Source organism: Canis aureus, chromosome 25 (assembly GCF_053574225.1).
Source record: "Canis aureus isolate CA01 chromosome 25, VMU_Caureus_v.1.0, whole genome shotgun sequence".
NCBI lineage: Eukaryota > Metazoa > Chordata > Mammalia > Carnivora > Canidae > Canis > Canis aureus.
In genome coordinates, this window is record NC_135635.1 from 43178548 (window position 1) to 43203779 (window position 25232).

Sequence of the window (25232 nt, forward strand, 5' to 3'; positions counted from 1 at the left end):
GGTTCTTGCATGATACTTCTTTATTGATTCATGTATTTATTTCAGTCTGTAGCTGGAGGAGACCACAGGCAGAGAGCAAGGGCTCCCTGCTCTCGGCCACCTAGCCTCAGAAGCTGGCCACCTAGCTCCTTAAGGCACAGGCCTGGGACAGTCCTCCACAGGCAGCAGGGGCCGAGAGACCTGCAGGCCAGGCAGCTCACCCCGCTGTGTCCATGTGAGGGCAGTAACTAAACCTGAGTTTGGTGGGAAAGGGTGGCCGAGCCCCTAGGATTCCCAGTCATCCTCATCCTCCTCTCCAGGTGGCTGCTGTGGGGGAGGCAGAGGTGGGATGGAGTCTGACATTCGGGCAAAGGCTCCTCCTGGCCCCTCACTGGCTCCTGTCACAGGTCCTTTCCCAGAGATCCCTGGGAGGGCAGAGGTGGATGGAGAGTGAGGGGGTGATTGGTTTGGGATACCAGTTCACCCAGCCCCTAGAAACTTAAGAACAGGATAAGAACGGCAGAATCTGCAAGATAGAAAACATCCTGAGACTCCCAGCCCAGGGAAGGCAGCCAGGCTCTGCTTCCTACCTTTACGCCTCATGACCAGCTTGTTAAAGAGATCCGACATCAGGTCCCCACCTTGGCTTGTGGCTCTCACTGTAACAGAAAAGCCATGGTGAGGAAGGATGAGGGGACCAAGGACAAAATCTGCCCCTGGGGTGACCCGTTCAGGGTTGGACCTATCTCCTCTTTCTGCTCACTGTCAGCATACGCCAGCCCCTCCTAGCTACTCTGTGACAGCAGGAAGTGTGAATGGCCCCACTGTACAAATGAGCAACCTGGCCCAGAGAGGCTGGGCAATCTGCCTGAGGTTGAGTGCAAAGCTCAGAAATTGAGCTGGGACTCAACCTCAGGAGGCCAGATCATTGTGGCTTTGTGCCCAGGTGCTCTGTTCAGGCTGCATTTAGGGTGCATGGCACGTGCAACCTGCAGCCTTGAGGGGGCCTGGAGAAGCAGGACTGAGCTGACCCTCCAGGTCCGTAGTCTCTATAGCAGCTTAGGGCCTCAGCCATGTCCCAGGACAGCTCCCAGCAGAATCTCAAGATTCTCTGTTGTCATAGCTGGAGGCTCTGTCTCCTGTTAACTTAGAGCAGAAAGCTCTAAGCGGGCTACAAACCCAGGAAGGAACCCACAGCCCAGGCAGGAAAGGTAGGTATATTAGGGATGGCCACCCAGGGCCTCCTGCAGACACCCTGGGGAAAGCATGGGGCAGGTGGGCTAGGGGCTGCTCCTCTGACATTTGGGGTGGTCAGGGAGTCTGGTGTTAGCTCCAAGAGAAGGTGGCCCTTTCCCTAGAGCCTTCCTACTGAAGCGGGCCAAGGATCCCCTCACCTTGCTCCTGCTCCTTCTGTTTCTTCTTCTCCAGCTTGCGCTCCTTTACGCTACGGAGCTTGGCCTTGCCTATGCCCCCAGCCTGGCGGATGGACTCCAGCAGGGTGGCCCGGCCACTGGAGGGGTCTACCACTTCCTTTGGAGCTCCTTGAATGGTAGCTGGGAAAGGCATGGTGAGAAAGAAGGCTGCTCAAGCCTGGCTGTGAGAATGGGCTCTTCCTCTTGAAAAAGGAAGCCAGTGGGTGAAGCTGAGCCCTGGGAGACCATAAGCAGCCTGAATGCTGCCTGCATCTGCCTGAGCTTAGTCAGACCTATGGCCAGGCACCCCCCTCCTTGCCCCCCCCCCCCCCCCCGTCCCTCTCTGATGCCACCTGGTTTAAGGGCCACTGCAGATGTACCCCGTGGGAGCCTCGATGTGTGGACAGTGTCTGAACTTGACACATGAGCCAACATGGGCTTTTTGTGCCACCTCTGGGTGCTGGAGAGAAACTAGAGATGTCATGCTAAAACTGAAATCCTGCAATTTAAAGATATGGATATTTTGTTGCTGCAGCTTTCCATTTTTTTTTTTTTTTTGGTAGCCACCCTTTTCCCATTGGTTTAAGTGAGAACGGGGTGGGGGGGGGGTACCACAGCTCCACCTATCCACATCCAGACTCCTTCTGCCCTGGAGATGAGCCCCATCTCCAGGGAGCTCCAGACACAGTTTGAAAACCACTATTTCATGAACCCAGTGGGACAAGATTTTGACATCAGATCTATTCTGAAAGCCTATGGCCACTTAAACCTACAGAAAACCCTTCAGGGATCCAGAAATTGGAGGACCCCTCAAAGAGCACATGCCCCCTCGCCCCTGACCCCCCCCTATGCACCCTGGTGCTGCTCCTACCTGAAGGAGACACACTGCCACTGCTGTCCTCCCTGGCACCTTGGCCAGGGGAGGCTATGGCCTGGGGTGGGGGTGGGGGAGCGCTGACCAGCACAGCTGGGGCTGGGGGAGGTGGGGGTGGTGGTGGCGGCGGCGGGGGTGCTGTTAGTACCCCATCTTCCAGGTCTGAAACAGAATTATGAGAAAGTGAGGTGCCGAGGGATGCAAGTGGCTAAGTAAGGGAGTTCCTGCCCAACTCCTGTTCTCCGCTCACCTGGCTTGAAAGTCTCAGCCACCTCTGTGTGGAAGGTGGGCAGCTCTGGAATGGTGCCAGGGGCGGAGGGGGCGATGCCGGGGCCCAGGTCAGCACTGTACATGAGGTCATCGGCGATGCCCGGCAGGTCGGGCAGGTAGGACGGCACATCAATCTCAGGCACTTGGCCCAGGTCAGGCACATAGAAGTAGTTTTCTGGAACCTGCAGGATTAGGTGGGGGCCTGAAGGGGCAGTCAGCAGGGTCTCGTGCATCCCCACACAAGGCAGGGGGTGAGTAGGGGGCTCCATAGGCCCCTCACTAAGAGGGTGCTGGCGGGGCCACATTCTAGTCCACTATACCCCCTGCCCACAGGTATCATCCAGCTCTACCTGTTGCTCCAGCTGCTCCCTCTTGCTGATGGACAAAGGGGCATCGAACAGCTTCTCCTCTGTCTCTGCCCCCAGCATCACATGGGTCTTTGTTACAGCACCAGCCAGGGGGTCCAGGAAGACATACTTTTTGTACCTACGGAGTTGGGGTGGATGTCGAGCAGTCGCCATGTCTGCTCTAGGCCCATGGCCCTGCCCCATCTCTTACTTCATCAGGGCCAGTTAGTTTGTACTGTAGACTCTGAGGCCTTAAAATGTAAATCAAACTGTTCGGCTCTATAGTCTTCTGTACTGAAGTGTCATGCCCCCAGGCTCCCCCACGATGCCAGGCCACCCAGCCACCCTTCCAGAGCCCCGCCATGTGCCATACAGGTTCTCAGTGGTGTTGAATAGCAGCAACGAGCTGACGGAGCTGATGTTGCTGGGAAGACCCCCAAGCCCCTCCTCGGCCTCATCCTCAGGCTCTGGCTTGGTGTTCACACACACAGGGAAGTATTTCAGCTTCTCCTGGTGGGGGCAGGGGTGGTAATAAGGATAGTGGGTTGCAGTGCCATGACAAAGTAACCACCCATCCCAGTCCAAATCCTTTTAGGGGACAGAACCCTCAGTTCCTCCCCAACAGCCAGGGCCGGCCACCTCTGGTCACCCCCATCCCCCTTCAATATATGAATCCTTCAGACCTGCAGGGCCCACTCATCCAGGGGGCGGTGCTTGCTCTGGATCCTATAGCGAGGGCGTCTCTGCAGTCCTGGGTCCTGGGCACCCGTGAAGATGGAATCGTACTCCTGTAGGCGTTCTGGAGCTGGGTATTTGGCACTGGAGAACACCTAGGGACACAGAGATCAGTTCTTTAGGGGCGCCCGAGATGCTCCAGAGTCCAGGGTGGGTCTGGGGAGGGTGGATCCTGAGCAGAAGGAAAGCTCGAGGTATGGCTGGACAAGGTGGCAGTGTGAGAAGCAGGGGGAGGTGGTAGGGATGGGGTTTCTGGGGGTGCCTGCTGGCTGTGGGGACCGGGGCCACACGGTCTACCTTGATCGCCTTCTTGCTGCCCTTAATCTTCTCGATCTTGGCCTGGGCCAAGGAGACCCTCTCCCCAATGGCCTGCAGCTGCTTCCGGCTGAGCTCTACTCGTTGGGAGATCCTGCCATGGGAAAAAAAAAATCACAGGAGCTGAGGGCTGCTCCCCAAGTCCCTGCAGCCTCCTGCACCCTTGCTTCTACCTGCAAACTTGCAGAGCTGAGGGCTTAGGCAAGGGCCCTAGAATACAGTGTTACCTCCTTGTCATGGCTGACTTTGAACTGCCCAGGTGACCTCTGCACGAATCCCTAACCTGAAGGATTTAGACATGAACTCTTGAGTTCTTGCAGTTCTGCATAGGAATGGGCAATCACCCTGGCCCCAGGGTGGTGTTGGGACATGCCATCTGTCAGGGACAGGGCTCCTGCCTCTAGGAGTTTACAGCCTCAAGCAGGGCAAGCAGAGAAAAAATCGCCATGACTCCTGTACAATCGCCTATTTCCAGAGGAGAAGAGAGTTCACAAGGATGAGTGATGGGCAAGGCCAGGCCTAGATTCAAGTCCCAGACCCATTCACAGCGAACTGCCCTGACACACAATATATGGCTCACGTGGGCAAATCCAAAGTCTGGTCACCATGGTCCTTGTGGTTGTGGTCAGGGTACTCATAGGTTTCCACTCGCCCTTCTCGGATGAGCGGGCTCCTGTGACACCAGTGCCCTGCTATTCCCTGAATGTGCCAGATGTATTAGTGCGTGGCCTCTGCATCAAATGGAGTGCCCTCCCTGCAGACACCCATGTGGCTGGCTTCTTCGCTTCACTGAGCTTCATTCCGTCCTCAATGCAGCCTTCCTGAACACTGACTCTAAAAATGCACCTGTCGCTTGCCAACTTTTTTACACAGAGCCACCTGACGTGCATCTACTGCCTAGGTGTGCTCCAATGGGGTAAGGGCTTGGCTTGGTTCCCTATTTTCCCAGGGCTGGCACCTGGAGAGGCTCCCTGAATGATTAACAACCACATGCTCTAAACGTAAATGCACATGAGCCCCACGCTGTTGCACATTACTGAGCAATGGCAAGGTTCTCACTGCAGTGGTGACTGGCTAAACAGGGGCCAGGGTATCCTCCTCCCCATTGCTTCCCCACCTCTAAGAACACCAGCCCCTGCCCACGACCATCATGCTTCACATTCAGAGAGATCACATGTCGGCACTCACCTGGCAGGAGTGAGCCACAAATGAGAAACAAAGGCAGAACCGCCATCGCAAGTCTACAGGGAAAGGGTGGAGGCCACAGCAGATGGCAGAGGGGCCCCCTGTCTCTGGGGTCAGAAACTATGCAGCCAGGGAAGTCCAGGATTTCTTTAAAGGTTGAACAGTCAAGGCTCTGGACCAATCTTCCTATATCAACCCCCACCAATTCTAAAAGATTGTACCCCTCCTCCCTGAGAACCCATGAGATCAGCCTGTTTCACAACCCAGGGGTCTTGGTTCCTGTGGTCTCCCTGATTATCCTGGCTCCTTGCAGTGCAGGGGGCTCTGAGGTGGGGGCCTGGGGTACAAATAGGTACTCCAAGCAGGTCAGTCATCCTTGACAGACTGGTCTGAGTAGGCGGCAAAGGAGATCAAAAACACAGGGCAGAGTTTCCTCCCAGTGAGAGAATGCAGAACTTCCAGACTTGCATGAGCTCCATCTTTTCTGGCAGGAAGAAAGGTTTGCATCCACTGAGGAAAAGGCATGCACACTCACAAGCTACTTCCCCAGCTCCCAGCCCAGCCACTCTCTGCCCCTGGGTGCCAAAGCCACCTCACTGGTTCTACGCCTGCTGGGCTTGACATCAACATGGAGCGTGGGAGGGACAGCAGGTCTGGAGAGGGACACAGGCTACTCCGTTCCGGCTCTTCCATCAAGGAGAGAAGGGCTGATCTAAGTTGCAAACAGAAAGCCTAACAAACCCTGGCAAAGTTCCAGAATGGATTATTAAATCAAGGGTCTTCGAGGAGAAAGAGGCAGATCCCAGGGGTCAGCATTGTTCTAAACTCACAGCATTTCTTTTTTTGACAGGGTTATTAGACTGGTGTAGCAGGGGAAAACCTTAAGCACACCACATCTTGAGTCAGCAAGGTTTCTGACGGCTTCTCACAAAATCCTGTGGACAAGATGGAGCTGTGGGGGTTGGAGGAGAGCACATTTAGGAAAAAATCAGAGCCAGATGAGCAGCAGCACTCAAAGGGCACTGCTGAAGAATGGCCTGATTTAAGCCTCGCACAAAGGTCTCTGCCAGAGCCCCATCCAGCTCGTGCAACACCAGGTCAGTAAACAGGAGGAGGGTCAAACAGTCTGCATGGAAAAATCTAGACTCAGATAATCTTGAGAGGCCGGAAGGATGGACTGCAGTCAACAAGATGAAGTTGACAAGGGATGAAGTCCAGCAATCAGGTGTAAAAAGTCCAGGGCGCAAACACAGAAGATGGAGGGTTAGCTTGAGGTTTTGGATAGCTAGAGCTTGGTATGAGCTAAAAAGTGTGTTCAGCAGCTTAAGAAGGAAGTGTGATCTTGGGGCACATAGCTCCATGTCCCTCCTCCCTTCCTTCAGTAAACAAGGGACCTCAACACTCTGGAGGCAGTAGAGAGAAAACAGACCCCAGATTAATAAACTAACCTAATGCTGGGTCCCAGCCTCTCCACAGCAGTGTTCCCTTCAATCCAGTCCACATTTTAAGATGCTGCTGAATTCCTACTAGACTGTAGGGTCTGTCTTACTCACTGCTGTGCCTCAAACACCTGGGACTGTGCCTGACATGTAACAAATACTGGCTGGATGAAAAGTGACAGGTGAAAGAACATTCAAAGGAGGGTGATGAGGACGGTGGGGGGGGGGTGAGACACTCATGTCCTACGAAGACGACTGAAGGCTATTCTGGCTACAGGTGCGGTGAAGTGGAGAGTATGGTAATTCCTTCCAGATATCAAAACCCTCACAAGTGCTGTCAGGTGGAAAAATGACTGGACTTATTCTGTTGCCCAGGAAGGTGGCATGAGGACCAGTGGGTGGAGTCATAAGGAAGATCTCGGTTCTGCACACAGAAAACTTTCTATTAAATAGCTACACAGCTCTGCAAACCACATTCCAGTGGGATGACCACCTGTCAAGAATGCTCCAGGGGAGACTGCTGTGTGGGGCAAAGGAAAGAAGACAGGATTTCCAGGGTTCTTTTCCTATGCAAGAGCCAACAAGTCTAAGTTACAGCCTACCTGCTCAAAGCCCCCAGAGTCTAATCTCTAACGGTCAGAGCCATGGTGCCAAGAATGCAGACCACAGGTCCAAGGCTCTCACTGGCAGGCAGGGGCAGTGCAGAAGGCGGCATTACGAAGGACCAGAGGCCACATGAGGCCAGGACGGAGTGCCATGACCCATTAGCAGTGCCCCCCACCAGGGTGGAAGAATAGTGGCAAGAAGGGGGTTTGCTTGCCATTCCTAACCTACGCCCCCTGGCTTGGTGGTCTGCTTCAAGGCAGCTCAGTTTCCAACCTTATCACTGAAGCCATGTCCCCAAAACACGTCTGCCTTGGGGCTGCCCCTGTCATTGTCAGGGACAGAACTGGTTCAGTCAGTCTGCTCAGAGCCTAGGACAGAGAGGACTCAGGAACACACATCTGCCCTCGGGAAGGTTGCAGTCTCCCAGGGACAAGAGACTACTAGGCCCCACAAACCTAAGGGTTTAACATCTGCTTAGCAGCAGCATGACCTGGAGCAAGTCATGTAACTGGCCTGTGCCTCAGGCTTCTTCGGCTGCAAAACAGGGTCGGTGACATCTATCCACAGAATTACTATAAAGGTTAAAATGAGCAACTGTGTGCCTATTGTCCCATACTAGGGGTACTCCAGTAACATCTGCTATTCCTACCCACAAGATTAGGAAGGATGAGGGGCTCCAGGCACTTGGAAGAAAGCAAGAAGAGGCAGTGCTGAGCAGAGGAGGAGGGGGATGTTCCAGGCCCAGGAAACAAGCCCTTCACACAGGACCCCAATGGAGGCAGTGACCCCCATGGAGGCAGTGTGCACGGCAACAGTGCAGCCCCTTTGGCTGGGGTGGGCGGCACTCACCCAAGCACCATAGGGACCGATGCCCTCCTAGCATGGGAGGAGGGAGGGGACAGGGTGGCCAGGACCTTGCCTGGGCTCCCAGTCCCCACCTCCAACGAGGACCCCCATTCCCTCACAGCCGATTTCCTGTCACGGCCCCTGGGTGATCAGCAGGCCCTCCTGCCTTCCAACCTTCCCATAGCGGCTGCTGGGGAGGGAAGCACCATTCCTGCCCAGAGCTGCTGCTTCTCTTCCCCTGGCCTGTCCTGTCCCTTGGCCTTGTGACCCAGGACCTGCCCTAGTGTTACCTCCCCCACTCACCACTCTCACCGCTGAGATTAGGAATAATCTGCTAATTATGCAGGCAGCTGACTGAGCCTTCCTAACCTTGGGAGCCACCAGGTGCCAATCAGGACAGAGGGAGGAGGGGAGAGAAGGCAGGGAAGGAGGGGGTGGGAAAGAGCCAAAGAAGGGAGGGAGGGGTTGGAAAGACAAAGGAGAGGAGGTGGAAAAGCTCTGCAGAGAAAGGGAATCCTTCCCCAGGCAGTGGCTCCCCAGGTGAAGTGGCAACTGGGACAGCACCCCAACTTCCACAACACATGGAAGCTGTCCAGCTCCTCTTTGCCACCCTAGCCCTCCTCTGCCTCGTCATCTCAGTCATGTGAAGCAGGTGACATCTCCGGGCAGCTATTTTGGGGCCTGGCTTCTCCCAGGTGAAGATGGGGGCAGGTGAGGGAACGATCTGATCCAGGCAGGGAGAGCCGTGGGTCCAGGAGCACCAGAGAGGCACTTGTCATTCTCTTCAGGCTCCCGGTGGCTCCTGCTGTGGCAGAGGAGGAGGAAGGAGGCCAGCTGGGAATGCTGATTTTCCAAGAGCTCACCTACCTGCGGAACTGGGCACAGCCACCTGGGGCTGAGCGGCTGGACCAAAATGGGGGAACGGGCAGGCGGGGGTGGGGCGGGGGAGGGGGGTACAGACTGAAAGCCAGCTGCCTCTTCTTTTGCACGAGGTATCCAAGCAGGTGGAGTAAGTTTGAGGGGGAAGATTCCAAGCCAGGGTCACTTCCCCATTGCAAAAGTCCACGGAAGATGAATACCCTGTGAGGAGTGTGTTGACTGCTGCAGGACAGGGGAGGGGGGGCGGCCCGGCAGGTGAATGAGGCTGGGCCTGGGCACGCCCCACTCCCACTATCCCTGGCCCCTCCCTTTATTCATCTTGTTCCCAATCTGTCCTCATTATTTCCTTTGGAATGTCTCTTATACAGCCCTCCCTGCCTGCAGCTCCCTGGGACTGCAGCATCACCCCTCCAGGCCTGGAGTGCAGCAAGAGCCCCCAGTGCGTCCCTGGGAGCCGCCCTCTCCCGACTGGCCACTCTGTGCCAGCTGCCCGCTCAGCTTTCCCTAAGCTCTTCTGCTGCACCTTTCCATGCTCCAGAACCTCTCGTGGCTCCCTACAAGGCCTGAATCAAGTGCAAAGCCCTGGCCCATTGGGGAAGCCCCAGGGGCCCTTCCTTCCTTATCCCAACTGTTCACACACCACCATCCTCCACCCCACTCCCTCTGCCATGGTGCATCCCCACAGAGCACAGAAAGGAGGGAAGAGGCCAGCTCCCAAAGGTGCACAGTCAGAGGGGAAGCAAGGCCTGCAGACGTGCAGAAAGCTGACTTCACACCCTGTTCTGCAGCGAAGGAGCTTAATATATGGGGGTAAGCTGCAATGTCTATACTCCTAGGACAAAACATCCCCGTTCAGGCCAGCCTCCCCTGTGGAGCATGGGTAACACCATGTACCCCATTCAAGCCTCTGAGCCTTTGGCTTCCATTTCTAGACCCCACCAGATGACCTGTACACTCAACATTCTTACCCCTGCCTACCTACCACCTGCCCCTCCTAGGGCCCAGTCCATGCCCCCCTCCTTCAGGAGGCCTTCCCTGACCCATGTGGTAGGCAAGCAGGTTTCCTCTCTACCATCCACTCCTTCCTTCCTCAACTAAGGGCCCTCATTTCACCTCGGGGAACCCACTGCTCCCATAGTCTCAGTCCCTGGACTGAGGGGTGGGGCTCAATCCAGGCCTCATGAGTACTGCATGTAACAGGGTCTAAGCCAATCAGTGTGTCATGCCCTCTGCCCTGCAATGGACTCTGGGATAAGACATAAGAACTCGGCCAGGAAAAAAAAAAAAAAAAAGAACTCGGCCAGGCCAGCAGGCCTTCAGAAGGGACGCTCACACAGAGGGTGTCCCTCTTTCCTCCTGGGCCCAAATGTAAGTGCATGAGCTCTGGCCCTGCTGGAGAGCAAGGCCCTTCTGGGAATGGGGCCAACCAGAAGCAGCAAGCTGGGACAGAATGAAAGAAAAGTCAGGTACTGATGACATCAATGAAGCCCTGCAACTCCAAATCCCGCTCCACTGATTGGTTACTACTTGCTTAAACTGGTTCAGGGAGTTGTGATTGATGAATGTGCCACCAATTCTTACTTAATTTGTTCTCTTCTCTAGATCCCTAGAAGCTTACACAGTTCACGTTACACAATTAAGAATCCATCTAGACTTACTGTTTTCCCATTCCAGACCACGAGATCCTGGAGGGCAGGAACCAGGTTGTACGCATCGTCAGGACCCGGTGGGTCCAGCAGGTTTGGCACACGGTGGAAGGTCAGCGGAGTGACTGGGGAAACTGGGCTCAGCTACGGGGCTCCTGAGAGGCGCCCTAACCTCCCTGGACCATGCCTACCCGCTCGGAGGGCCCATAACACATTGTCTTCTCCCAGGAGATAGATCCCCTGCCCCCTCCTCATTCCATGGACGGGCACGGGGACACGAAAGTGTCTACAAGTGCCGAATACCAGGAAGGGAAAAGAATGTACACTAAAAGTCCAGGGCTCCCCTTAGAGAAAGGCAAGCAATAACTACAATCCTGGTGAGAAAACACGTTTCTGACAGATTGCTTTTTGCCTCCATTTCAGTCACTGGGCACGGGCTGTCTATAATCTGGGACTAATGGCTCTTAAAGGCCTGTGTTCTCTCGCTGATGTGATCCTTGGGCCTAGAAAGCACAAATATAAGCACAAAAAGGGCAGGTAACACTTTCCATTACTATTGGTAGCAAGTTAATGGAGGGCCAGCACAGGCAGCAGAGGAGCAGAGCTGACAGCAGATAAAAAGAGGGAATGTTGGGGCACCTGGGTGGCCTAGCGGTTGAGCGTCTGCCTTCGGCTCAGGTCGAGATCACGGGTCCTCGGATCGAGTCCTGCATTGTGCTCCCCACAGGGAGCCTGCTTCTTCCTCTGCCTGTGTCTCTGCCTCTCTCATGAATAAATAAATAAAATCTTTAAAAGGGGGGAGGGATGTTTACTGAATGCTTACTAGAAGCCAAGTGCTTTAATTCTTTTGTAAGTTTTAGTTTATTTAATCTTCAGTGCAATTCTATGAGGAAGGTAGCATCATTACTGCCATTTTGTAGATGGGAACACTAAAGCTTAGAGAGATTAAGTAACTTGCTCAAGTTTACAGGACAAGCAAATGAGGAAGCCAGACTGGAGCCCTGCTTGGGCTGCTCCAGAGCCAACTCCCTTAAGCACTTTAGGGCACTGCCCCCTGGATACATTTATATTCTGGATTGGCTCGGGGCAGGTAGGTGAGTTGGTGGGCAGGTCAAAGGCTGGAGAATAAGAGGGTCTGGTGTTTATACCAAGTCCAACTAGACACAGTGAACCCATTTTCTGCCCCCGCTGGGGAAGGCTTCCCAGAGGAGGCCAGCTTCCAGTGGTGAAGGGGAGGTTGCATGGTGAAACAGCAGGGGTTTCCTGGTCTGGGGTACACACAGGGATGTGTGAGGGGGACTCAGACTATGGGAGGGACCTTAATCAGACAAATACTTCACACTGGGTAGGTAAAAGGTCCCAATGTGAAGGCATTGGCACCAGGAAGAAAATCTAAGTAAGCCCCATCTCAGCTTCTTCCAGCCAGAGAAAGACAGGGACCCATATGCAGGCCAAAACCTGGGACCTTTGCAAGGAACAGCAAACATCATTAATTCATGTTAAATAACACTGAGTGAAAATCATTCTAGCCCAAGGATTGTGCCAGATAACCATACTCCCACTCAAAACCATCAATCACCCCTAAGGCTCTGCATAACTCACTGGTTTCTGGTCCCCCTCAGCCCTCAACTCTCCTTGCTCCAGTCACATTCAGGCTTCCATTCAGGTCCTATTCACCTCAGGGCTTCAGCTCATGCCTTTCTTTCTTTCTGGAATGTTCTTCTCAATCTACCCCCTTAAAATAACTCCTATTCACCCTTCAGAGTTTCCCATATGTGTTTTCCTCATATACGCCTTTCCCCTGGACCACATCAAGCCTCCTGTTACCAGTTCCTATAGTACCTTCTCTTCCTTCACAGACACACAGTCATAATTCCAGAGTCTAGAGCCACAGTACCCGGGTGTGAGCCCTGGCTCTGCCACGTGGGCAAGTCTCTTAGCCATTTCTGTTTCCTCCTCTATAGAATGGACAAACCAGCACCTCCTCACAAAGTTGTTCTGAGGGGTAAATGAGTTAATATACTCAGATCGGCAGTAGCATATGGTTCCTGCTATATGAACATCAGTTTTCACAAAACTACTTCATAAACAGGTCTCAACCACAACAGCAAAGACCCAATCCTGCCATTGGCTAGAGTCCGTCTGTCCCAATGGAGTGCAGGCTTCCCCACTCTCCACAGCACAGCGTTCCCATGAAACCTCTTATAAGCGGAAATGGCATGAAGCGAAAAAGCAATCATCATCTCATCAAAATGAGAGTCCACTTCAGATATCTTTTGGTTACTAAACCCAGGTACGAGTTTTCATAAAAGCAAAGTGGCAGAAGGCAAACTTGGATAGTTGGGGAATCCTGTATACTCTAGCTGGAGCAGGGACGCTGCCCTATTCACTGCTGCTGTAAGCAACTAAGGAGAGCAGCATGGTGCCTGGAAGTGTTGAGGGTATAAGTGATACGCAGGAAGGAGTGAGGGCACAGGCACCCACCCCCCGCCCCCGTGGGAGAAGGAGCAGAAGTTGGGAAAGGAGTACCACCCTTGGAGCCCGTGGATCCACAGGGAACTGGGGGGGTAAGTGGGACACTAGGCAGTGAGCTGCTATGAACACTTAGAACTTCTAGGGCAGCCCGGTGGCTCAGTGGTTTAGCGCCGCCTTCAGGCCAGGGCCATATCCTGGAGACCTGGGATTAAGTCCCACATCAGGCTCTCTGCATGGAACCTGCTTCTCCCTCTGCCTGTGTCTCTGCCTCTCTCTCTCTCATAAATAGATAAAATTTAAAAAAAGAAAGAAAGAACTTCCAAGTTGGGCCCCTGGGACACAGGGAAGCCACTGAAATCACCAAGAATCAGCAAAAAGGCTACTCCCAGAGGGTGCACTGACAGCCCAGCCCCCAGTCAGGTGTGGGGCAGGGGCGGAGCACCCACCTGCTAAAGATGTCTCCAGAGACCTTCTGTAGGTACTGCAGGGCATCCGCCATCTGCTGGATGGCCTCCTCCCGCCGCAGGTCCGGCTGGATGAGGGGCACTGCATAGGTCTGCCCTGCCAACGAGTGCTGGGTCCTCATGGGAGTCATGGTGCCTATGGGTGGAAACCAGAGCATGAGGACTGCCCATACGCATCCATCACAGGGTAAAGTGCTGGGAGAAGAGAGCCCAGCCCCCCACCCCAACTGTCTGCCACAGGTCCTGCCGGTGCAGGCAGGGAGTGGAAGGCAGAAAACCAGCTGGGAGGCCAGGAGCTCTGAGGAGCTGGTACTCTGCTGATGCTTGTTGAGTAAATGAGGGCAGGAAAATGGTAGCGACACCAGAGACTGAAGAGAAGCAGTCAGAGAAGGTGGTGCTTGCTGCTCTGCTAGGCACCCTTTCCATACATTCTCTCAGTTCAACCTTCCAAGCCTGGAGGAACAAAAAAGAAACCCTGGGTCCAGAGTTAAAAAGAGGGATAGATTGGGGGTGGTGGTGGGATGTGGAGGGAATGGCTGCGTCAAGTGCCAAATGATACCCAGGTCTGGAAAAGCACAGGAAATGTGGACTTGTGGGTTTTTTTCACTTTGACCCCGAGGAACTCAAGATCTCCTGAGACAGGAGAGGTAATGGCTGGTGACTCTGCATACTTGAGTGTCTGGGCTCTGCTCCCCCAGGCTCCAACTAAGGGGGGGCCAGGAGGAAGGAGGGGCACGTGGGGGTGAGGGACAAGAAGGAAAAACACTCCTTCCAATTGCAAGATGAGGGCAGAGTCTATTTATACTGGGTTTAATTAACTCTGCTCCCTGGTGCCACTAAAGCAGCAATCACACTGCAGACGGCACTGATTTGATTGGCAAGACACATCGCAGACAGAATATTAAGGCACCGGGCCCCTATAAATAGGCCTAATCAGAGCCCCTCCATAGAAGAGGGCAAGGAAGATATTAATCAGGCCTGGCACTGAGCTACAGGCCTGTTCTCTGAGGCACCATGTTGGGGCCCCGACTGCAACAGAGGTGGAGGTAGAGCAGGGTAAAGTGCGACAGGGAGGGCCTGGGAGGCTTCATTTGGGCCTAAAGCACTGTGTGACGTGACCGTGGGCAAGCTGCCTTCTCTGAATCTCTGATTCTTGCCGTTTCTCGCTCTGCAGAGAAGTGGTTATTCCCAAAGCAGCGCACAATCTTCTCCAAGCTGGAGCTTACTCCCTTGCTCCCTCTGCTGGCCTCGCCAGCCCTTCCTTCTACCCCTGCTGGTTCTCTCCTGCCTGCCCACACCAGGACCCTTCACTGTCTGAAAAGACCCGTCTGCTCCTCCACTATTTTTCTTCAGCAGTGACATCCTCAGGCTTCCCATTCCCAAAGCTGCCTTCAGGCCAGGTCCTCCTCGGGGCGAGGGAGTTATTCCCCACGTCCCCACTTCTCTTTCCTCCTAGCAAATGACCAAAGTGGGGCCAGCTGATGCCTAACCCAGAAACCCAACCCTCTGAGACCACCCACCGCAGTCAAGAAGACTCCCCACTTATATTCATATTGATGCAAATTTGCTGGCACTCTAACTTAATTCTGTACCTTAGTTTTCCCATCTGTAACATCGGGAGAGGGTAAAAGGTAGAAGATACTTTCTGTGCTCATCTTGAGATGCATTCTTTGTGAGTTACCCCAACTGTGTGCATGTGTACGTGCCTGTGAGGGGGGAATACAGGGACAAATCTCAACAAGGAAGTAGCAGGTCCCTTCGAGAATTAAGAGACTGAGAACAGCTGCTTAGTGGTTTACTCATTCCGTCTCCAAACATCTACTAATCAACTATTAGATGCCAGCCATGATGAAAACAAAGATGAATAGGACGCTATGCTAGCCATAGAGACAGCCTCAAAAACAAACACCATGTGATGAGTGCTCTAAGTCAGGCACAACACACTGCTAGGGAAGAAGCTCTGAGGACGGAGCTGCCCGTCCCTCCAGAGGTTAGGGGAGTCAGAAAAAGCCTCTTGGCAGAAATGGCATCCCAGTGCAGGGACAGCACGCCAGGCAGAACAACTCGAACCAAGGTGTATAAAGAATGGCAGGTGGTCTCGAGTGATCGGGGTATAACTATCCTTGGGCCGTCAGCAGGGAGAAATCGAGGCCAGACGGTGATAAACGCTGCATACCACAGCAAGAGTTTAAGTGTAAAACACACACCGAATTTCAAAGACTGACTAGGGAGAAAAAATGTAAAATATCCCATTAAAATTTTTATATTAGGGACGCCTGGGTGGCTCCGCAGCTGAGCGTCTGCCTTCAGCTAGGGGCATGATCCCAGGATGCCAAGGTCGAGCCCTGCGTCGGGCTCCCGGCGCGGAGCCTGCTCCTCCCTCTCCCCAGATTTCAGATACTCTGGGTTAAAGAAAACCTATTACTAAACTGATTTCACCCGTTTCTTTTTACTTGCCAGATCGCAGTGTGTGGCTCACATCACACGTCTACTGGGTGGCACTGCCTTACAGAATCTGGGGAAAACCGGGGAGGCTCCCAGACCAGGAGCACACACCACGCCCGCCTCTCGGTGCTGCGTACAAAGCGGGAAGTGCAGGGCCCTCCGCGAACCAGCCCCGGACGCGCGGCTCCCAGGGCCTGCACCCCGGGCTGACCGCAGCGCCCCGGGCCGGCAGGAGGCGAGCGCGGCGCGGCGCGGCGAGGTCCCCGCGGAGGCCGCGGAGCGGGGAGGCCTGCGACAGAGGGGTCCGAGCGGCCCGGGGGGCGCGGGGGCACCGAGGGTCACGGGACCCCGCGGCCCCGACGGGAAGAGGGCTGGAGCCTGGGCCCCGAGCCGGGGCGCGCCTGGCCCGGAGCCCGCCCCTCCTGCGCCGCCCGCCGCCCGCCGCCCGCCCGCTCCTCACCTGCGCGCCGCCCGCCGCCCCGGCCTCCGCGCTTCCGCCGCGCCCGCTCCGCCGGGTCCTGGCGCCGCCGCCTCTCGGCCTCTCGCCTCCCCGCCTCCCGGGGCCGCCCGGCCGCCCGAGGCCCCGCCCGCTCGCCGCCTTCCGCTCGCGGCCCCGGAACCGCGCTCCCCGCGGCCTGGGCTTTGCCTCCGGGGCGGACGGACGCGCGGACGGAAGCCGAGCGGGGCGCGTGCACGCTCCGCCCGCCGCCGCCGCCGCCGCCGTGGCGGGATCCCGCGGCCTCCGGGTCTGGTCGGCCCCGCGGGGCTGCTGGCGCGGCCGGCCACCGGCCTCGGTCCCGGGCCCGCCGCTCGCCCCGCGCCCCGGCTGCCTCGCGCGGACGCCTACCTCGTGGGGCGCGCCCCCAGCGCCCCGCCGCCGCCCGCCCCTCGGCCGCTCCTGTGCCCGCGCCGCTTGGCTCCCCTCGCACGGCCTCAGCAGAATGCCTGTGCCCTGCCGCTGCCCCGAGCGCTGCGCAGCCCCGGAGTTCTTTGACGCGTGCGTTTGGGATGGCAGGAAAGTCCTGGAGCAAGTTGTGATGGGTTGTGCAACAGCGTGAAGGTACTTGGTGCCACTTACAGATAACCGAGATGGTACATTTCTGTTATGCACGTGTCACAACAATAAAAACATAAATAAAAGCCAGCAGTATTTTGACAAGACTAAACAAAAAGTTAAAGATGAAAAAAAAAAGGGGGGGAATCCCTGCGTGGCTCAGCGGTGTAGCGTCCGCCTTCAGCCCAGGGCGCGATCCTGGAGCCCCGGGATCGAGTCCCGCGTCGGGCTCCCTGCGTGGAGCCTGCTTCTCCCTCTGCCTGTGTCTCTGCCTCTCTCTCTCTGTGTCTCTCATGAATAAATAAATGAAATCTTAAAAGAAAAAAAAAAAGTTAAAGGTGCGAAAGGAACCATCCGTTCACAGATCCTGCAGCCCTCCCTCCTGAAATCCATTTCCTCCTCTCAAAGTTCTTGGCCTCTGTCTTTTAGGGTTGCTGATAAAAATGCAGAACACCAAATTAACTTGAATTTCAGATAACAACAAAAATGAATATATAGATAGATATGACCCAAACTAAGCATGAGACATAGTTACGCTTAAAAAATTATTGTTTATTTGAAATTCAAAATTAAGTAGGTGATATTTTTGTTGGCTAAATCTTACAAAATTACTCTCTTCTTAGAACTCTCTGAATGTTGTCCTCTTTCCCTGCTGCCCACCCCCTTTGCAGAGTTAGGTTAAATAGTCTTTTTTGACAAGAACATTCCAATTCTTGCTGGCTGCAGCATATGATCCCTATCGGTGAGGAAGAGATGGGTTTCCACCTGTATTGTAGACTGAATATTTGTGTCCCCCCCCCCCAAACTAATATATTGAAGCACTAACCCCCAGTTTGATGGTGTTTGGAGATGAGGCCTTTGGGAGGTAATTAAGGTTAGATGAGGTCATGAGGGTGGGACCATCATGGTGAGATTAGAGCCCTGAAAAGACAAGACACCAGAGAACTTGCTCTCTCCACCACATAAGGACACAGCAAGAAGATGGCCATCTGCAAGCCAGGGAGAGAGTTCTCGCCAGGAACCAAATCTGCTTGACACCTTGATTTTGGATTTCCAGCCTCCAGGAGGGTAAGAAATAAATGTATGCTGTTTCCACCACTCAGCCTATGGTATTTTGTTTTTGACGAATACAACCTGCAAACACATTTTCTCCTCACTCCACCTGAGCAATGACTGAACAGGTTTTTAAAGTTTTTTTTTAAGGTATTCAAACCACATCAAAGCAGGGGAAGTGTGCCATTCGGGAAGGAGAGCATACAGGCTTGGGGCTCTGCCACTCATTCTTTGTGCAACTTCGGGCAAGTCATTTATAAATCGGGCTTAAGACTGCTTGCCCTGCCCCCTTCTGAAAGCTGCAGAGGAAGAATATGTAAAGATTTGTGATCTGTAAAGATTATTCATATGCAAAAGGAAATTTGTATGTGCTCCAGAATGTTTGTCTATACATACATATACACACACACACACACATACACCGCCACTGCCCTATATCAAAACTGGCTGTGTTTTCTCACAAAAGTGCTGCTAGATGGCACCCCCAACCCAGACCATCCAGTTCATTAAAGTTCTTTACCTAATCTACTGAGAGGCTCATCCCACACCTGATTTTAAAGATTTCCTAGGAGCTGGATTGCAAAGACATTTAACCTCAGCCACTGAAGCTGTGGTGGGAATCCTTGACCTCAGTCATCAGGGCAAAGAAAAGCTAAGTGTCATCCTATTGTGTGAACACTGAGGCCCTCCCTGCCCTTGCTGGCCTGTTGTGTGACTCCATTTATAGGAGATATCCAGGATAGGGAAACCAGAGGGACAGAATGCAGGTTGGTGGTTGGCAGGAGCTGGGGCGGGGGGAGGATTGAAAGTGGCTGCTGACAGGTGCAAAGTTTTATTTTGGGGGTGATGGAAACGTTTGGGAGTTACATAGAAGTGGTGATTGCGCAGCACTGTGAAGGTACTAAACACTACTGAATTTTTCCCTTGAAAATGGCCCATTTTATATGACTTTCTCCTCGTTTAAAAATAAATGATGGTAGGGTCTGGGAAGTGCTGTGTAAGCTCCAATTATTTTCCTAATGCATTTCCTGACTTCTCTGATGGAGGGCCCAGCCTGTGGTCTTTTGCTTTTGTAGCCTCCTCCGTGTGGAGTGTGTACTGGATGTGGGATGGAGTCAGAAAACTCGAGAGCTTGAAAATACCTCAGAGATCATAGAGCCAATGCTCCGCTGATGGATGAGAAGAGGGGCAATAAGGCCACAGGCTGCTGACCTTTTCTGTGTGGCTGAGGAGGACATGACCGCATCCCTGGTCCCCATCCTCTCAGCACACAGGGAATGCATGATTGCGAGTGTGATTGTGTTTCCATCTACGCAGTGGAGGGGAGCACAGGGCACTCAGGAGCTCGGAGCATTCAGGGGCGCTTTCAGTAGTGCCAAATAGAAACCTCGCTCCAAGGTTTAAGCGTTAGGAGTTTCTATTTCCACATTATAGGAGAACCAGATGGAGGCAGCACAGGGTTGGTATGATGGCTTCAGGGTTCCTTGAGGAACCTGGAATCTTCTTTCTACTCTGCCTTAGCACATGGCTGTCATTTTTATGGTTGTAAAGTGTGTGCTCTGTTCCCTGGGCATTGCAGCTGAGCTCTAGGTGGAAAGGCAGGAAGCACAAAGGAAAAGGCAGATATGAACCCAACCTATTCTTAAAAAAAGAAAAAAGAAAAGAAGAAAGCTTCCCTAAGGGGGCGCTTGGGTGGCTCAGTTAAGTGACTCTTTATTTCAGCTTGGATCGCACTCTCCGGGGGACTCATCTCCCACATGAGGCTCCATGCCTACTTAAGAAAAAAAAAAAAAAAAAAAAAAAAAACTTCCTCAAGAATCTCTAGCCAGCAACTTCCTCTTACATTTTATTGGCCAGGACTGGATCACATGACTCTGTTAGTTTCCAGGGAGTTTTAACAAATGGGTATTTTTAACTGGGTATGTTACTGCCCTGAACAACATTGAGATTCTACTAGGAAGAAAGAGAGAATGAACAAAGGGTGGTCCACTGTGCTGTGTCTGCTAGAGATACCTCACCATGGGTCTAGGAGTTGGGAGGTTGCTCCGGGAAGGCTTTCTGGAGGATGTGATGCCAAAGACGAAGTTCAAAGGATAAGCAGGAATTACCCCCAGTGAAGCAGGGTGGAGTTACAGGCAATCCAGGGACATGAGGCGGCAGGAGGGTACTCATTTAGGTAATACGAGCTGCCGCATCAAATCAAAACTTATATAGTAGCTTAAGCATGCTGGAAGTTTATGTCTCACTAATGAATAGAACATTCAAATCCGTTGGGTGGTGCTCCTCCATGTTTTAACTCAGGGACATTGGTGTTTTCTACCTGTGGTTCTACCGTCTTTGCCATGGTGCTTTCAGGTTAGCCGTTCTCCATGGAAGGGGAAAGAGGTTTGAAGGAACAGGTCCAGAAGTGGCATACCTCACTCTTGTTCATACTCCATTGGCTAGAGCTTGTTGGAGTGGCCACATGTAACTGCAGGGGAGGCTAGGAAAGAGTCTGTACTCCCAGAAGAAAGAGCTAGTTGTTTTGTGCAGCAATGATCAGGAGGTGCCAAAATGCACACTTGGGAGTGGAATGGGAAAGAGGAGACGAGACCAAAAGCAGTTTGATGTTGCCAAAGTTCAAGACAGAAAGGAGAGGTGTAGGAGACTGAGAAATAGGTGGGAGCCAGACCACAATACTAGGTACTATTTTTGGAGCTCCTACTCTGTGCTGGGCAATGCACGTGGCACTTTATATCTATGATCTCAATTATGTTGGGTATCTAAGTCATGGAGAAGGGGTGGGGGATCGCCTATGTTTATGTGTCTCGTATAACAATCCCGTTTCCTGGCAAGGGTATAGAGCCTTATTGTATGCAAAAACAAAAGTACACGTACAAGACTGGGTACTTACAAGAATCTGGTGAGGAAAATATTCCCATCATTCTCATGTAGAGTTGGAGAAAAATGAAGTTTTGACAGGTTTAAGAACTTGTCCAAGGTCAGCAGGTGCGCCTCTTAATAAGCACCCTCATCCACTATATAATATTAGCTCTCAAAGAGGGTCTCATGTATCCTAGTAAGGAGTCTGGACTTGAGCCAGCATGTGTTGAAACCTTGGGATTATAGCCAGTGGGTTTGGAAGAAGCCATCCCTTTCTGATGCCAAAATTGGGCTCCCTCAGATTTGCTCAGACTTACCTGGAATCAGTGGCAGCAGGACAAGGAAGGACTTCATGAAACCACAAATGCATTCTTTTTTTTTTTTTTTTTTCAGCACCAGGCTCTCCCAGGTGAGGAAGCCCAGAGAAGCAGCTCTCCTACCAACCAAGACTGTAGAGGAGGCCAGGACTAGGGGTGGTAGGAGAGCTATAAGGTCCTCAAGCGAGTCATTTTGGGCTCAGAGAGGAGCACTGAAGTTCTCCATTCCCTCCCTCTAAAAATGGAGGCCTTCCTTACCTGTGAAAAGAAAGAGGGGGAGGGGAAGCAGAGCCACAGGCAAGGCCAACTTAGCCATTAGGCACAGTATCACAATACTTTCAAAGGACCACAAAAAATATTTTAATTAAAATAAAAAGAGAAAAATGAACCATAGATCCAGGAAGATATTTTAATACATATTAATATATTCATCTGTATGCCATCATAGTCATAAAATCTAATTTTTAATATTTTTTTATGGCATAAGGTCCTCAGGAAGGCAAAAGTGCTCAGTCTATGAAAGTAATCATGAAAAAAAAAAAAAGAAAGTAATCATGAGGCTGGTACGTGAAAGTGAAGTGATGGGGAGGAGAGGAGGGGCACACATGTCTGTTTCAAGGCACAGATTGAGGCTCCAGGACTCTGGGCTCTCATGTCTCCAGCTCTGAGACTTATGGCCATACTTAGGGTTGCAGGCTGCCAGTGTCCTTCTCACCAAACTCCATGTACCTAAGAAACCTGGAACCTGGCCCCGGGTGCCCCTGCCCTGCATGGATCTGCATTACAGGCGCGGTACCCCTCCCCTCGTGGTCCAGTGTCCACAGCTCTGAAATCCCACATGTATGGGAGCTGGGCACAGAGCAACAGGACTAATCCTTGAAATAGCTCAGGGAGGATTATCCCAGCTTCTCAGCGGGAGCACAGCGGGGCTCATTCCCGGGGAGGAGGAGGCCAGGGCAGGACGGCTGCCCAAAGTGGGAAGATTAGGAGAAGGTGAGGTGAATATCCAGCAGAGGTCTGGAGCAGGGCCTGGCAAGGAGGGGGTCCTGGGGGGCGAGACTAAATCTCAGAGGTGGGATTATGCAGATCAAGACAATTGCAGGTAGAGATCTGGAGCTTGAAAAAAATTCAGCCTGGGGAAAAGAATTTAAATTACAAAAATGTTAAAGTATCAAATGTGAACTAATCCCTGCTGACAAAATGAACCATATGTGAAACGTCCTCTCTGTGCCCAACCCCACCCCGCCCCGACAAACCCCAGGCACACACCATCCCCCCAAAGCACTATGGTCCATGCCCAGGCCCCCTCTCTGTCCTCCTTCCCATCTCAGAGACCAAGCAAACACTGAAATCCTGTTTCCTCCAGTGGGTGACAAGAAAGCAAGATCTGGCTTTTCTGGGGCCCCATTCAATGAGGGGAGACCACCTCCTGAACCTGAAAGCCTGTGAATCTGCCTAATCAGTACGCAAATTGGTCTTCCGCTATGCTAATGTGTATGCATAGAAATGAGAATCCAAATAGAAGGACCAGGTGAAAAGTGGGCCAGGGGAGCCGGGGAAGGGTGTGCGTCAGGGGCGGCTCCTGGCGGTTGGAGATGGGGGTGCAGGGAGCAAGGGAGGCTGTTGTTTAAAGGCTGGGCGGACATCTGGGGACGGTAGGGGCTGGGTGACTGGAGAAGGCAGAAGCTGAGTGGCGGATGCGGGCCCCCCTCCTATGTCCTGGGAGCCACTAGTCATTGGCGGGCACTGGGCGCTCCAACTGTGACTTGCGTGTGCCACTGAGGAACTGAACTGTTACTTAATTTTAACACATATCAAAATACAGTTTTAGAATTGATTCAGTTATTGGAAAGCTTTAAGTATGTGGGAGACAACTTGGGTGTGTGAATTTGCTTTTTCAACATAAATTTTGTGAAATCTAAACGCAGACCATGTATTTCCAATAAAAATTTAGCATCCACACTGAGATGTGCTGTAAGTGTAGAATACACAATAAACTTTTGGGACTTAAAATGAAAAAAGAATTTTTTCAAGTATCACTTATAATTTCTTATATGATTCCATGTTGAAGTCATAACACTTTGGATATACGGGTTAAATAAATATATTATTTCAATTAATTTTCCTTTTTCTTCCCCAATTAAATTTTTTTTTTTTTTTTTTTTTACGATTTTATTTTCTAGAGACAGAGACAGAGACAGAGAAAGAGAATGCATGAGCACAGAGAGGGACACAGGGAGAAGCAAACTCCTCACTGAGCAGGGAGCCTGACTCGGGGCTCCAGCCCAGGGCCCCAGGATCATGTTCTGAGCTGAAGGCAGATGTTTAACTGACTGAACCACCCAGGTGCCCCACCCCCTGCTTTTTTTTTTTTTTTAAGATTTTATTTATGTATTCATAGACACAGAGAGAGAGAGGCAGAGACACAGGCAGAGGGAGAAGCAGGCTCCACGCAGGGAGGCCGACGTGGGACTCGATCCCAGGTCTCCAGGATCACACCCTAGGCCGCAGGCAGTGCCAAACCGCTGTGCCACCGGGGCTGCCCACCCCCTGTTTTTTATTTTTTATTTTATTTTTTAAGACTTTATTTATTTATTCATGAGAGACACAGAGAGAGAGGCAGCGACACAGGCAGAGGGAGAAGCAGGCTCCACGCAGGGAGCCCGATGAGGGACTGGATCCCGGGTCTCCAGGATCACACCTCGGGCCAAAGACAGACACACTTATCGGAAAAGGACGAACATTATATGGTCTCATTCATTTGGGGAATATAAAAATTAGTGAAAGGGAGTAAAGGCAAAGGAGAGAAAATGAGCGAAAACATCAGTGAGGGTGACAGAACATGAGAGACTCCTAACTCTGGAAAATGAACAAGGGGTAATGGAAGGGGAAGTGGGTGGGGGGTTGGGGTGACTGGGTGACGGGCACTGAGGGGGGCACTTGGCAGGATGAGCACTGGGTGTTATGCTATATGTTGGCAAATTGAACTCCAATAAAAAAAAAAAAAAAAGACAGACACACTTAATCACTGAGCCACCCAGGCGTCCTTCCACCCCCCGTCTTTTAAAAGTAATCTTTAAGCCCAATGTGGTTGAACTCTAATCCCAGGATCAAGAGTTACATGCTGTACCAACTGAGCCAGCCAGGTACCCGAAAATTAATTTCACTTTTAAAAAACTTTAAAAAATATGGCCATTAGAAACTTAAAAATCATGTATGTTGCTCACATTATATTTCTCTTGAACAGCCCCTCTCCAGCTGTAAATAAAGCTGCTAAGGGGGAACCTAACTCTGGCTTTAGGTGGAAGAATTAGCAAGGCAGGCGGAAGGTTCTCTAGGACAGGGCCAAAAGTAGCCTGGCAGTAGGAGTGGGGTTAGGGGATGGGAGAATAGAGACAACTTGACCTGGCAGTGTCAAAAATGTGTTTCAGGGGCAGGCCATGTCTGTTAGTTTATATCCTGAGACTTAGGTATCCCCTAGATCTGCACCCCTCAGTGCCCCCATGGCCTCCTCCCCCGCCCCCATCCTTGTTCATGTGCTGGCAGAGTGTATCTCACCTGTGGTGGCATAACTGTCACCAGGCCATAAGCTTCTCCAGCACACGCATCATGTCTTCTTCCTCCTTGTATTCACAGTATTAACATCATGCCATAGTGACAAAAGACACTTAGCAAACATTCTGTTGACAGATGGAATGGCAGTCCGATTGCTCTTCACTTCAGTGGACTAACCAGTGTGTGCTGGGCTTAAGAGACCTTAAGGAAAGAGGAGGACAGGCCCTGAGAGAAGGAGGGAGAGGGGCTGGCACTGGGGGAGGACTGTCCTCGTCCCCTGGGGAAGTTCCAGGGACCCCTAGGAAGTAGAAGGGGACTGTGTTGGTGTCAATCTAATAGCAGAACCCCCCCCCCACATCTTTCATCTGGATTTTTTTTTCAGTAGCTTCCTAACTGGTCTCCTGTTTCCACTCTAGACACCTCAGTCTATTCTCAACATGGCAACCAGAGGTGTCCTTTGAAAACATGTCAGAT

General features: G+C 52.4%; 1 protein-coding gene and 1 long non-coding RNA gene across 2 annotated transcripts; one reads left to right on the forward strand and one right to left on the reverse strand.

Moving 5' to 3' along the window:
* Positions 1-2: 2 nt before the first annotated feature.
* On the reverse strand, positions 3-16514 carry WASHC1 (WASH complex subunit 1). Its single transcript, XM_077871495.1, has 11 exons — positions 16378-16514; positions 13455-13608; positions 3915-4026; positions 3566-3712; positions 3256-3392; positions 2886-3021; positions 2516-2717; positions 2263-2427; positions 1374-1532; positions 570-638; positions 3-404 (listed from the first exon to the last, which is right to left on the reverse strand). The coding sequence occupies exons 2-11, from the start codon at positions 13601-13603 to the stop codon at positions 265-267; spliced, it is 1416 nt and encodes a 471-aa protein (XP_077727621.1). The 5' UTR covers positions 13604-13608; positions 16378-16514; the 3' UTR covers positions 3-264.
* Positions 16515-16649: 135 nt separating this feature from the next.
* Positions 16650-18069, forward strand: LOC144297432 (uncharacterized). Its single transcript, XR_013364460.1, has 2 exons — positions 16650-17009; positions 17939-18069. It is a non-coding gene; the product is annotated as an uncharacterized LOC144297432 (long non-coding RNA).
* Positions 18070-25232: the final 7163 nt, after the last annotated feature.

Coding starts and splice junctions, on each gene's coding strand:
- WASHC1 (XM_077871495.1), bottom strand. CDS start 13,603: ATGACTCCCATGAGGACCCAGCACTCGTTGGCAGGGCAGACCTATGCA. Junction 2,718..2,885: donor GGGAGCAGCTGGAGCAACAG/GTAGAGCTGGAT, acceptor CTAATCCTGCAG/GTTCCAGAAAACTACTTCTA. Junction 2,428..2,515: donor GGCTGAGACTTTCAAGCCAG/GTGAGCGGAGAA, acceptor ATTCTGTTTCAG/ACCTGGAAGATGGGGTACTA.